This window comes from Pipistrellus kuhlii, unplaced genomic scaffold, assembly GCF_014108245.1.
Source record: "Pipistrellus kuhlii isolate mPipKuh1 unplaced genomic scaffold, mPipKuh1.p scaffold_m20_p_11, whole genome shotgun sequence".
In the NCBI taxonomy this organism is placed as follows: Eukaryota; Metazoa; Chordata; class Mammalia; order Chiroptera; family Vespertilionidae; genus Pipistrellus; species Pipistrellus kuhlii.
This window is the reverse complement of record NW_023425416.1, coordinates 34,788,491-34,803,185: the sequence shown is the minus strand read 5'-3', so window position 1 is coordinate 34,803,185 and position 14,695 is coordinate 34,788,491. Positions and strand designations below refer to the sequence as shown.

Genomic DNA, 14,695 nt, shown 5'->3' with positions numbered 1-14,695 from the left:
ATTTCTTTTGAGAGCCGAAAACTGACTTCTGTGCATGGTCCACAAAGTTTCAATCACTGTACGCTCGTGCCTGCACGTGGCATTTGTGGACGAGCCACACTCAAGGAGACAATGAGCCGCATGTGGCTCATGAGCCACAGTTTGCCAACCACTGGTCTAGAAAGTATTTATTGGTGGGAAAGAACACATTTGGTTTTCTGGGGACATCTGATGAAAACATTTTAAAAACAGGAAGTTGATTCCAATACCAAGGTTTTAACCAGTACTTCTTAGCCATTCCCCTTGAGCCATTTATTTATTTATTTATTTATTTATTTATTTATTTATTTAATTTAGTGAGGTGACACTGGTTAACAAAATTACACAGGTTTTGGGTGCACAGTTCTACAACACATCATCTATTCACTGTATTGTGTGTTCAACTCTAAAAGTTTCTATCCATCACCATTTATCTTTCTATACCTTCCTCTACCTCTCCCCCACGTACCCCCTTGCAGTTACTATTGTTTATATACCTTCTTTTTCTCTTTTGCTCCATCCTTCCACCCTCAGTCCAGTCCCTTTCCCTCCCCAACAGCTGTCAGCATGCTATCTGTGACTCTGTCTCTGTTTTCCATGGAGCCTTTTAAACATTGAACCATTTTTCTTTTGCTGGGGCTCTGTCCTGTACCTTTCACAGGCTCCCCTGGTGATTCCCACTGTACAGCCAGGGTTGAGAACAATGGCCCTAACTATGCGGCAAGCATTTTAAGAGACAGATTATTATTTTGTACTTTAAAACATGCAATTCATTTTGCATATTTACATCAAGGTTCCAAAAACACAATGAGCTTCAGATGACAATGCAATTTGATGACAGTGCAATTTTTCTATGAAATTGAACAAAAGTGTCATCAACCAAGAATCTTGTCTTGGGCCAGCCACATTTTTCTCCTTACAATGATTGACAGTTGGCGGGAGAGGCTGCTTTTGCATATCTAATTGCTTTCTTCAACAATAAAATGTTCTTAGGCATTTTCTGTGCTCATACACTTGTTTTCCAAAGACAAACAAATCTTGTTCTGGGGATTGAGAGGAAGGGTATTTAGCCTTAACTATTGAAAGACTAGTAGGAATTGTCTTCGAGGAAAATAGCATTTTGAAGGATAGATAGGAATTATACATGTAATATATAAGTAATAAATATTGAAAAAATAAAAAAAAGTCTTACAAAATATAAGGAGACAATAAACCTCACTGAATTATGCAAGGGATTACCAGCAGATCTGTATTATAAGAGCAAAGCATCAGAGGTAAAGAGAAATGGAAATGAATTCAGAGATGTGGGCTGGCCACATTCATGGAAGGCAGTGTTTGCCAACACAAAATATTCATTGTGGCTTGAATTCCACATTACTGGCTAAGAGAAAGGATATAGGGGGTGGAGGCAAGTGCATGTGTAAATTAGTGAATGAATACTTTAATGCCAGGAGAAGTAGAATATTCTAGCGCAAACACAAAAATTGAATTATGCCAAATTGCAAGCAGTGGGAGATTTTATGTAGGGAATTGGTGGATAAATCTGCTATATAAAGGGGTACATAAATGATATATGTATGCATGTGTATGTATGCATGTGTGTACATTTATCCTATTTGCATTTTTGAACAAAACATAAAAAGTAAACATATCCTTATGTGCTTAATTCCTCTGTATACATGCATTGTCTTGGAATTTTCACTCTAGAAGAGACCAGATGCGTTACCTACAGAGACAGAAGTTGTATAAAAAGAGCCATTTCACCCATCAATATACTTTCTTGAAGCCCTTAATTGTGGTTCAAAGAAACAAACAAGCAAAGGAGTGGAAGAAAATACAATGCAAAACATGTAGCTTTGCATCTTTCCTAATTTAACCAAATAATTAAATTAGAATAATCACTCACACCGCTCATTCCAATGTGCCATTGTTTAACTTTTCTATAGACTTTATAACTGTGACTTTGTCACATTTCAAAAGTACTGTACCTTTGCAGGTTCAGTAAATTATTTGCAGGCTCACTAGTAATGATCTACACTCCTTCTTTCAAATCCGTTGTCCTCATCTCCATGTACATTTCCCTGAACTTGTTTCTTCTTCCCAGACCCTTGGGGTTCACAAAACTCGTTGAGGCTAAAATTGGACGTGTTAAGGAAAAGGTGGGGAATGAATAGCCTCAGTGCTATGTGGGCTGTTCAGACTTTCCCTTTAGTTATAGCCACTAAAACAAGTAAACTTATTTTAATTTGTATTTTTTCTTTAAGTAAGAAATCCTAGAATTGGTGTCTAAGTGATATTTCCCATTGGTTTCTAGATTTTTATATATTGTCCATTCCATTTATTATAGCTTGAATTGTGTCCCCCCCCCCCCGCAAGGGTATATTGTAGTCCTAACCTCTAATACATTAAAATGAGACCTTATTTGGAAATAGGATCCTTACAGAGGTTTTCGAGTTAAAATGAGTTCAGGAGAGCAGTCCATAATCCAATATGAGTGGTGTCCTTTCAAAAATCAGAAATTTGGACACAGAGACCAGCACACTTAGGAAGAATGCAATATAAAGATGGAAGATTGCAGTAGTGTGTTATCTATTAGCCAAGGATTGCCAATGATTGTTGGTAAAACAGCAGAAGCCAGGGATAGGCAGGGATAATTCCCCTTACAGTTGTTGGAGCATTGGATTGCCAACAACTTGATTTCCAACTTCCCACCTCCCAAACAGTGAAGTAATGAATTTTTGTTGTTCAACCCACCAAATTTGAAATACTTTTTTTTTTAAAAGCAGCCTTAGAAAATCAATATAGGCTTGAAATATTAAAAGGGAAATGTTAAAAGGTCAATTAGCATAGCGCTTTCACATTTTAATTGTTTAAATCTATTAACCCATCTAATAGCAACATGATTTTAAAAAGGAAAGGAGCTTAACAACAGAAAAGTAGAAAGGACGGTGAGTGATTTCAGAATAAGAGAAAATCCTTAATTTACCATCAATGATTTATACACACAAATATTTTGTCCTTGCTGTTCTTTTCATCACAGAGTGCAGTGGGTTTTATTTTTTATTTTTAAATATATTTTATTGATTTCAGAGAGGAAGGGTCACAGAAAGAGAGATAGACACATCAATGATGAGAGAGAATCATTAATTGGCTACTTCCTGCACACCCTCTACTGGGGATTGATCCTGCAACCAAGGCATGAACTATTGGCTGGAATGGAACCTGGGGCCTTTCAGTCCACAGGCTGATGCTCTATTCATTGAACCAAATCAGCTAGGGCTGCAGTGGGTTTTAGCGCCTATCCCACATGTCAGTGACTTGCTCAGGAACCAGATATGTTTGTGGACTTCTGGTACAGCTGCTAATAACATGGCTTTTTGGAATTTATTCTCCTGATCAGTCAATGCCATGTTCTCCATGTAAATGGAATCCCAGTTCTGGAATTGTTGGGTTTAATTACCATACACCTTATTCAGAGACGGGCCTGAAGAGAACTGAGGCAGGCACCACAGGCATTCATTGTTTTTGAATGAGATTTTGCTGTTTAAGACCCCAGAAACAGAATTCTGATCAAAACATTTGCATCAAATTGAGTCCCAGTAATGCTAATAAAAAGGGGTGTAAAGTGTCCATCCAAATTAAATATTGTCATCTTCTCCACAGGATGATATTAGTATGATCAGGCAACATTCATTCTTTTTAAGGAAACATATTACAGTATTATATTTTTTTGCTATTGTTGCAGAAAAAGGAAGCTCATCAATAGAATGAATTCACCTCCTATCCTTTTATTCTGAACTTTGTATTCACCTATGGGTATAGATTTTCTTACTTATAAAGTGAGAAGTTTCAATAAAATTTAAATATACAGTATATTTAGTGCTTACTGGATCAGGGAAAGGGATGAGAACCACTGGATATGAGCCGAGGTGAAACATATTCCCTATCCACTGGGGGGGGGGGGGGGGGCGGGAACACACACACAAATAGATGATTTCTAAAAGTATGTGTGTGGGGAGTGGGGACAAAGGGGTCATAAGGGTTAAATTTCCATGACTGAAAAATTGTGTGGTAACAATTCGATCTAGTCACATAAAAAAGTTGGAAGTGTAGGTATCTGTGGGCAATCCCCGACAGGGCCTCAATACCTTGGTTACATGCACTTTCATTGAACGCATAAATCATTCTAAGAAAAATTCTGTCTTAAGATTCCCTCAAGCTTATCCATCCTTCACTTTGAACTTTTTGTGTTTCACTTGATTATCTACCTCATAGAACATTAGGAGAAATAGCCATGGCAGAGAGCTACCAGCAATGAAATGTCTCTTATACATGGACAGGTCCTGACTACCTGGTGAGCATTCAAATGTCTTTCCATATTTAAGCTCAAGCACTGGTTTTATGAACAAGATAGAATTCTCTCTAACTGATCAGGGGAACAGTGTGTCTGTTAGCCTTTGAGGGTGAGGTTAAAGGGGAGAGATCTACCAAAGGACTTTTATGTATGCATAAGCATAATAAATGGGCACTGACACCAGGCAGGTGAGGGCATGAGTTGGGGGATTTGGGGAGGGGGTTGGGGGAGACAAAGAGGGTATAAGGACACATATTGAATACCTTAATCAATAAAGGGGGGAAAAGATGCCTGGTGGAAAATGGTATGATATTGGCAATAAAGGTTAAAGAGAGTCCATCAACCATTTGCTTAGATGACCATAGATAATATGAAAATACTGCTTGGTGGCTTGCAGTTGTAGATTTTACTCCCAGTGCCTTATTCTTTGTCCCATATTGTATCCTGGAGTCATTCCTATTTGCCTTTGGTTCTAATAAGCTCTCTTCACTCCCTAGGCCTAGAAATTCCTTGTATCATAGATCAGATTTTTCCCACTGCTATTGTTAATACCACTCAGACACTATTATGTTTTGGTTTGGGGCTTTGATTTATTTAGCCACTCAACAAACATCTGTTAAGTCTTTGATATGTGTGAGCCATTATGCTAATTGATGGGTACAAAGAACAATGGGACCCAGGCCTGCCTCACACATCTAAGCACTTACCTGAAATTAGTTATTGTTTTCTGCTTCTGAAAATGAATGGTGATGTTTACTATATTGTTATGAAATAATAATAGCAGGCACAGTTGCAGTTTTTAATGCTCTGCATGTCAGACACAGTGCTGGGATGTGTGTATATTGTATATATTTCATTATTCACCACAACCCAACAGTGATTATCACTCCACTTTAGAGAGGCATAGAAACATGAAAATAAAACAGCTTACAAATAAAAGAAGACAGATTTTAGAGTAGATCTTAACCACTTGCTACTCTTATTTAGGGGGAAACAGAAGGGTCAGTCTTAGCATCATATGTTATAGTGGCAAGAACCGAGAACTAGGAAGTGGTGAGTTGGTTTCTTGCACATTTTTTTAGTAGAATAATTCATCTTTTGGCTTTCGTGGCCTTGTCAATAGAATGAGAGGGGAAATATGATCACTGGGATTTTTTTCCCCCAGCTGTAAGATGCTATGGGTCTTAGAAAAAAGTTACACCCAAAAAGATGATCTGTGCAGTGCAATTTAACATTGTGATAAGCTCAGTATGCTGTGACAGAGAAATGGCTCAGTAAATGGTGGTACAATCATTTTGTGAAGCAGTATGCTACCATTTAATTGGTAAATATAAGCCTGAAGTTAAATAAAAATATACTTCCAATACACTGTTAAATGGAAGAAAAGGAAAATATCCTGTTTTATGCTTACAGCTATGTAAAATTATGCATTCAGAAGTATAAAGATATACGAATGTTGTATAACAAAGAATTTGACACTCTTCATTCTCCGTTTCTGGGAGGTAACCTCTGAAATCTTGGAGTTTCTTGAGAGAGATAAGAATGTCTTTGTTGGATCATGGATCATGATCATGCCTTGGATCATGCCTGAGTTTATGCTAATGAGTGCCTCACGATGGGGACCAGTCACTAGTGACTAGAGGGTAGGGCTTAGAATAGAAAATGTCCTCCAGGGATGGGAAAGGGGCTGAAGACTGAGGTCGGTCATGTGGCCAATTAATCAATCAATCATGCCTATGTCATAACCCCCTAATAGAAACTCTGGATAGCAAGGCTTGGGTGAACTTCTTGGTTGGGAGGATATCAGGTCTGTAATGCATCCTGGAAAGATGTCTTAATTCTGTGGGGAAGGGATATGGAAGCTTCACATTCTGGATTTTTCCAGACATCACCCTATTGGTCTCTTCATTTGGCTGGTTCTGATTTGTAGCCTTTACAATAAAACTGCAATTGTAAGTATAGTACTTGCTTGGGTTCAGTTAGTCATTCTAGCAAGCTACTGAACCTTCAGGAGTCATGGAAACCCTCAAATTGGCAATTTGTCAGAAGTGCAGGTGACTTGGAGACTCTGAACTTGTGGCTAAATTCTAAAGTGAGAACAGTCTTGTTGGAGACTGTGGACGTGACCTGTGGAGACTGCAGTAACTCCAGTTACTTAATGCCAGAATTGCATTGCAGCGTTCTAACGACCATTTTTGCAAAACTCTGTAATAGTATCTATTAAAGCATACCCTACCTAGACATTTAATTTAGTTATATACCTCAGAAAAATGACTGGTATGTCCAACAAAACCTATACTCACAAATAGTGATAGTAATTTTACTCATAAATGGATTCAAATGGAAAACCCAGATCTCTGTCAACTGTAGAGTTGACAAATAGTCCTGGTATGCTCATGCAATAGAACACTATAGAGCACTGACAATGGCCAAAAATACTCACAAACACAATGCTGAATGAAAGAAGTCATACACCCAAGAATGCATACTGTGAAAATTATATTTTATGATGTACAAAAGCAGGAAAAAAATTACCTCTTTTGATATTCTTATAATGGTAGTGATCACTGGAGGGTATTGACTGGGCAAGAGCAGGACCAGGGAATGTCTAGATTACAGAACATATCCTATATCTTTTTTGGGATGGTAGTAATATGAGACTATGCACATGTAAAAATGCAACTAAGGATACACTTCATATGTACGTGCGTTTTTGTATGTAAGTTATACATCCATATGAAAATTTAAAGAAAAATGACAAAAATTAAAAAATTTTCAAATGGATAAATTTGCTGCAGGAATGAGATTATTAGGAGTGGGCCTAAGCTGTCAGTCGGACATCCTTAGTGCTGCAGCCGAGGCTGGAAAGGCTCCTGCTACCACCATTGCACTCACTAGCCCTGAGCCCAGCTTGTGACTGAGCAGTACTCCCCCTGTGGGAGAACACTGACCACCAGGGGAAGCTCCTGCATTGAACATCTACCCCTTGGTGGTCAGTGCTCATTTTAGCAACCGGTCCTTCCACCATTCGGTCATTTTGCATATTAGCCTTTTATTATATAGGATGTTTCATTAGTGTTTTCTAATGTGTTTATGTAAGTCATATAAACACAATTTTTTCTAATTAATAATTGAAGTACTAATCTACCAGGGTCTCTAATGAGTGTCACTTAATACTAATAGGTCACAAATATCACAGCACTTACTAGTTGTATGATTTTAGGCAAGGAGCAATGAGAGTTCCTCACTAAGTTTTTAAGATAGAAATGATGCTTATAAACATAAAAAACAAAACAAAAAAAAAACCCAAAACCTGTAAGTGCCCCAAAAAACCTTTAGCATTGTTACTTGCCACTGTTAAATAGAAATGCCAGCTGGAAGAGATGACCTTTATATTTCTGGATTTCTAAACTTCCTGCCATTTAAGTTTTTATTATTTAAATTTAAAATTGAAAGCCACAATAATAATAGGAATCTAGAGAGAGGAGTTCTTTTAGAGTGGGAAATGTGAACTCAGGGGTAAGCCAGGGCCTCTCTGATAATAAAGCAGCCTTCTTAGAGAAGGGAACCCTGAGCTGTGGCTGCTATACCTGAGGATGTGCCTTGCACACTTATTTACAAATCAATTTAGCAGAATCCCCAGAAGGGAGGAGAGGAAAAAGCAGAGCCTAGATAAAAATGCAAAGATCCTTAAGCCTGAAATCTAGAAGAACATATTCATTTGGCTTTAAATAAAGGCCATAGGCTGAGTTTGAAACTGATTTTTTGTCTGTGATTTGGGTATACATATTAATAGGTACAGAACCATTCTTTGCCTTTGTTTGTTTGCTTGCTTTGGGTATTGTATTTAGAGAATTTAGCTCTAAAAATCTCCCACTTTAGAAATTAGTTAAATATGGATTAAAATACCATGTATATTTCACCATTTCTGTCAGTTTTTAATTCAATGCTGCATGGAACAGGTGAAATGTATCAACGCTGTTATGGATATGATTTCTATGTATTACATTATTAGTTTAGTGCCTTTACTTTTCTACTAAAGGCTTTACATTTTAATCTTATTTTTGTAATGATTTCATTTTTCAGATTATCTATGTTCTAAACTGCATGCATAGAACCAGGGATGCTAAATTTAAAAACAAATAAAGAAAACAATGGCACTCTAGTTATTTTAAAAATTATTTATTTAAAACATTTTTTTATTATAGTGCATCTCAGAGAACTTAATATTTTATTGTGCACTGTAAATCTCCAGGTTGTTATATCTAGGTTTCCTATAATTTATTTTAACACCTTCCCTTTATTCTTGTCTACACTTAGTATTGAAATATCTAGAGACTGGTTTTGTAGAAAAAATAATGATAATGTGCATATACATACACTGAGTGGCCAGATTATTATGATCTCTGAACGCAAAATAATCTGGACACACACACACACTACACACTGAGTATATATATTAGAGGAGGCCTGGTGCATGAATTTGTGCATGGATGGGGTCCAGCCAACCTGGCCAGGAGGAGGGAACATGAGCAGTTGGTTGGCCAACCTGCCTGCTGGTCAAACTCCTGGTTGAGCGGACAATTTTCATATTAGCCTTTTATTATATAGGATTATATAGATATACACTGAGTGGCCAGATTATTATGTGTTCAGAGATCATAATAATCTGGCCACTCAGTCTAGTAAGGTATGATTGTTTTGACAGATCACTCCTATTTTGTTCATGGTGGGACCAACATATATGACTTTGTTTTCGAATAAAATGTTTTATCATAATGATAAATAATGGTATGTTTAAACAAAATGATCAAAGTGACTGTGTGTATGTCCCTGAGTTGATAGTAGATGCTACTTTTATATACATACAATATAGATTCATTTAACTAACTAACAACAGAACTGGTTGTTGGATTTTTGCCCCTTCAAATTTTTTAGTTGTAAATGGTTTTACATATATTTATAGATGAAAGTACTAAAGAGGTGAATATGATATGATTTATATTAATTAATGAAAACATTAAACTTATTCTGTTGTACTAAATTCCTAAAATGATAAAAGATAAATACTTGTGTTGGTATAACTCTAGTTTGTGAATTCATCTTTAAAATATAACTTAGTTAGGAGCCTTCCTCCTCCCTCCCCCCCAGAAATGAAATTGTCTCCGAAGAAGAATACAGGACTTTGCATTGTGAGATTTGCTTTTTAGTCACAGTGATCAGATCATCATTCAATTCACACAAAAGAATTAAACCTAGAGAATATGCCACATTTGCATGGTGTCTGGTTCCAAAATGCCTCCCACACAAACTTGAAATGAATGCAGCTACTGCTTCCTCAGTGCTACTGAGAGATCAAAATAATATGCTGCTCGCCAATATATGATAAACACTCTGTATTACAGTTTAGAGAGCACATTTAATGTAAATGTGTAGTTCATTTTTATTTCATACTATTATTATAAGTGTACTTCAGTATTCCCAAGCGGGTTAATTCACCTGACACCCTGGTAGTAATGGGCCTCGTTTATGCACAGAACAGATGCAACATAACATGACGAGGTAACTACCTCTAAGTCAGTGACCTCTTCCTGCATTTTATTTTCTTTACCTGTTGGCTAAAAAGGGAAATTATCCCCTATTGGTCTCCATATTCGTTGTCATGGCAGCATTGTGATGGCATGTGTAAGGTAATATAGAGGGATCTTGGAAAGTAGAATGAAGGCTATTGAAACAGCCTAGAGTCACACATCTGTGTGGCTTTTGGCTTTATAAGGCTCTGCCCACTATCCATTTGGGGGTCTGAAAAAATAGGGTGATATGGGTTGACAAAGGTTTGGAAGCTTAGCTGGATTAGGTGACTTGGAGAAGAGTGTGTGTGTGTGTATGTGTGTGTGTGTGTGTGTGTGTGTGTGTGTGTGTGTGAGAGAGAGAGAGAGAGAGAGAGAGAGAGAGAGAGAGAGAGAGAGAGAGAGAGAATGGGGCTGGGAGAGAAGTCTTGTACCATTTCCTATTGCCTTTCAAACTACTATTTGATAATAGGTTCAATTTTCAATTTTCGGAAAAGAAACTATAACTTTGAATTAATTTTAATGTTTGTATTAAATTGATGAACTGAATTTAGGAATGAGCTTTAGATATGTATTGAGACTTAAAAAGCTTGTGGAATTCACTGGAAACAATTCAAATATTCATCAGCTGACAAATGGATAAGCACACTGTGGTAGTTCCATATAAAGAAATAACACTCAGCAATAAAAAGGAATAAGCTACTGATACATGCAATGACATAGTGGATTCTTAAAAGCATTATCTTTAACACAAAAGACCACATATTGTACAATTGTCTTTATATGAAGTTTGAGAAAAGGCAAAAATATAGTGACAGAAAGAAAAACAGTGGTTTCAAAGACTGGCGTGAGAGAAAGGGATTAAGCAGAAGGAAACCTTTCCATGTAATGAAATGCCCTATGTGTATTACTGTCCTTATTAGTAAAATGTCAGCCGATTCTACAAGTTAGCATTGGTGAATGTTATTGTATGTAAATTATATCTAAATGAAACTGGTTAAAAAGAAAATATGTTTGAATCCACTAGTAAATGGGTGGGGGGAGGGGCTAGAATTTGTTCATATTGGAAGTGATCAGAAAAATCACATAGCTGAGTCTCATCCAGGATCATGGCAAGGATTCACATCAGATAAAGACATTTAAAGTGACAGTGGAAGATAAATATGGTTACACCCGTGTCTTTTTGTTTTGTTTTGTTTTTATCATTGTAACTGTTTAATATATATACCACCCTACCTATGACTTAGTATATAGAAGGCACTTAATAAATGATGTGTGATATTATTTCTATTTAGAAAAGTACAGTAAGAGTGCCTAGATAACCTAATAAGAGTTGTAGTTCTACCTACCAGTGAGGAGAGCCCATGAGTCAACTGGATCTGATTATTTGAAATACACAAGAGGAGGTGGGATTTGTCACTGACTTGTTTAGGGTAGTTAACAAACTAGAGTATCACAGGTGACTATTAGAGCATTATTTCATATTTGCCATGCTTAATTTTGATGTGTGTCTGTCCAGTCATGTCTGAAATATTTCCCACCCATTGGGATCACTCTCATAAGAACTTTGTATCTGATGAGAGTTAAGAGTTCCATTTCTGGCTGATCTGGCTCAGTTGGCTGGAGTGTTATCATGTCAATTTGAGGTCACGGGTTCAATTCCCAGTCAAGGCACATACCTAGGTTGTGGGTTTGGTCCACATTTGGGTTGGGTTCTGGAGGCAACAGATCAATGTTTCTCTGTCCCTTTCTCTCTCTAAAAATAAATAAGCATATTTATTTTTTTAAATGCCATTTAAAAAAAAAGAGTTCCAACGTTTATAAGTATTCACCAGAAATCATGGCTATATATGTGACATTTAAATCATTTTGGAAAAAAAATTTATTTATTTTTTGCCACATGAGGTATGGATGGTATGCCAACAATGACTAAAGGAGTGTGAGGCTCATGTTAACCTTATTTCACATGTGCTGCAGATGGAGAATATGTAATAGCCAACATTTATGGACTTTTAAATATGCCTAGCACTGACTGTGCTAAGTTAACTTTATAAATTGTCACTTTTAAACCTCATAACAACCTTATAAAACACAGATAAGTAAAGAAGTTGTACATATATTAAGAAGCAGATCAGAAAATTTACCTGACTCTAACAGTTGAGAACCACTAAAGTGGACTGTAGGACAAAGCTTGATGAGGAGACATTATGTTTTATTAAAGCTGGATTATTGATATTGTGTATTTGGTGTCACATGTCATGTCCTGTGGAATGGGGTGGGGAGAGGTAACTGATATGCGGCCAAACTCTTTGAACCTCAAGTATAAATCCATAAGATATAAGTATCTATTAGATAATCAATAAGTTGTTATTAAATGCATTGATAGCTCTATATATTTGAATTCTTAGAAAGCAGAAATTGTATACTATACTTGTAAGGTAGAAAAGATACAAAACATAGCATAAAGTTAATGTTGGATAATGGCACATCATTTATTTTCAGAGCTGATCCTCTGACCAAGTCTATTTTGAAGTCCATTTAGGCCAAGGGTGCAGACACACTTCTGTGTAAGATTGGTGGCATTTATAATAACTTGAGTTTTGATAAACCTTTAATTATATTTTAGGATTATCAAACTGAGACAATTGTTGATCCTAAATGAGAAAAACAGTTAATATGCATAGTCTAATAGATACATTTATTATTCCCTTATCATAGTAAGCTTTGAGTTTATTGTTTTCTATTTTTCAACAAAGTGGAAATGCCATTTCTTAAAAAAAATTCTTTTTATAATGTGAGCAGTAGATTGAAGCTGTACAGATTGGCTCTTTAATGAAGTAGGCAACATTCCAATGGAACTGACAAGCTTTATTTCTATTTGTTGTATTCTTTTTCTCATTACAGATGGACCCGATTCAGAAAGCTGTAATAAATCATACATTCGGGGTTCCTCTTCCTCATCGAAGAAAGCAAGTCATATCATGCAACATTTGCCAGTTGAGATTTAATTCTGATGTAAGTTTATCATTTAGTGTGCAGTAAAAAAAAAAAAAAAAAAGTATTATGCTGTTTTGATCTTGCAGAAGAGAGTTTTTAAACATTTTTCTCCAATAATAGAGCATGCCAAAATTTAGAGATAACATTTTAACTCCCTATATGCTTTAACTTTGGAGTTTATTGTATTATGTTTGGTTGTTTACTAGGGAAAAAAACTCACATATATAATCTTATATACTTCCTGCTTAATGATATTGTTTTAGTCTCTTGAGAATGCTAACTGTAAGATATCAGCTTTCCTTTTGGGGAATGGTCAAATACAGGACCAGTGAGGTTTTCAATAAATTACACCTCTGAAATAAGATAGGTACCAAATTAGATTTCAAGGTCAAGATTTTAGTTTTGTAAATTCTATTTGCCTGCCTTGGTGGTCTCCAGTTCTAGATCAGTCCTGTGTCCTTAATTATTTTTATGCTAGCGTCCTCAATTGACTGTCCTAGAAGTATTATCATTTTAACAGGGGTTCTAAAGTCCTCAAAGCCCCTAATAAATAAAACTGAAGTGGAGGACATGGCAGATGTTAGACAATTGTAGACTGACGAATGCTTTGCAAATTATTCACAGAGTTATTCACACTGTTTGTAAAGATCAGGGAAGACTCTTGGTTCATCACCATGAAGTTAATTTCAGCTCATGGACAATGGAAAAATATTGCTCCTCATAACCTGCTTTTGTGCGGAGTTGGTCCTGAGAAATATAGAAAAGAGCAGGAATGTTGGTTTGGAAGGAATATGAATTGACCACTTAGTGAATACTCTAAGCAAATAGAGAACTTCATCCTATCAAAATGGCCCCTCCAAGGTGTCAGCATCTTGTCCCACTATTGATATGCATTGTGGACATGACCAACAGATCTGGGCTCTGAAGAATGTTTGGCCATCTAGTATTTAATCTCCTGGGCTACCAGGTTTCTTGGGAACTCTGTGGTAAGGATAGCAGATAATCAGGAGCAGGAAATAAGATGGAGCAGGTAATGGCTTTTTTCTTCTCTGAAAACATTTCATTTTGTATAAAGATCGTTATTATCCTATGAACTCCTACCTATTAGTACAGTACAATCATCAGGTAATTTTATAACATTCTGTCTGCTGGCTTAAAAAAAAGACAAGGTAGGTTACCTGCGCAGCATCTGAAAGGTATTTGCTGCTATAAAAATATACACTAAACATACTGCATTTGACTTGGAGGGATGGCTTTTGTTTTGTTTTGTTGTTTGTTTTTTAATACTGAGCACTTTGGTTTGAATTTTGAGAAATTTACTATAGTTTAATTTGTTAATCAATAGTATTTTTAAGGGATCAATATTAAATAGCAAACTCTTCCAGCTATTGTAAAAAAAGGAAAAGGAGGAGGCTGACATATAAATAAGAGGTGAGAATTCAGTGCTGTTGACCCTTGAATAACACAGGTTTGAACAATGTGGATCCACTTTACATGAATTTTTAAATAAATATGTACATTGCTGTATATGATTTTATTTTTTATTGTTTAAAGTATTAAAAATAGTAGTACATATGTCATGATTTTCTTATTTACATCTTTCTCGAGCTTACTTTATTATAAGGATACAGTAGGTAATACATACAACATGTAAATATGTATCAGTCAACAGTATGTTATCAGTAAGGCTTCTGGTCATCAGTATGCTATTAGTAGTTTTAGGGAAGTCAAAGTTACACACATATTTCAACTCTAC

At 36.1% G+C, this 14,695-nt stretch overlaps 1 protein-coding gene across 5 annotated transcripts in view; it reads left to right on the top strand.

Moving 5' to 3' along the window:
• ZNF385D (zinc finger protein 385D) overlaps positions 1–14,695 on the top strand; it is a 663,079-nt gene that overhangs the window by 533,058 nt on the left and 115,326 nt on the right. For 4 of the 5 annotated variants that reach the window (XM_036431595.2, XM_036431593.2, XM_036431597.2 and 1 more), the window contains one exon: positions 12,847–12,957. The exons of the other annotated variant lie outside the window; for it this stretch is intronic. In XM_036431595.2, coding sequence (XP_036287488.1) covers positions 12,847–12,957 — 111 coding nt within the window. The remainder of the gene's footprint in view (positions 1–12,846; positions 12,958–14,695) is intronic. 5 annotated transcript variants of the gene reach the window in all.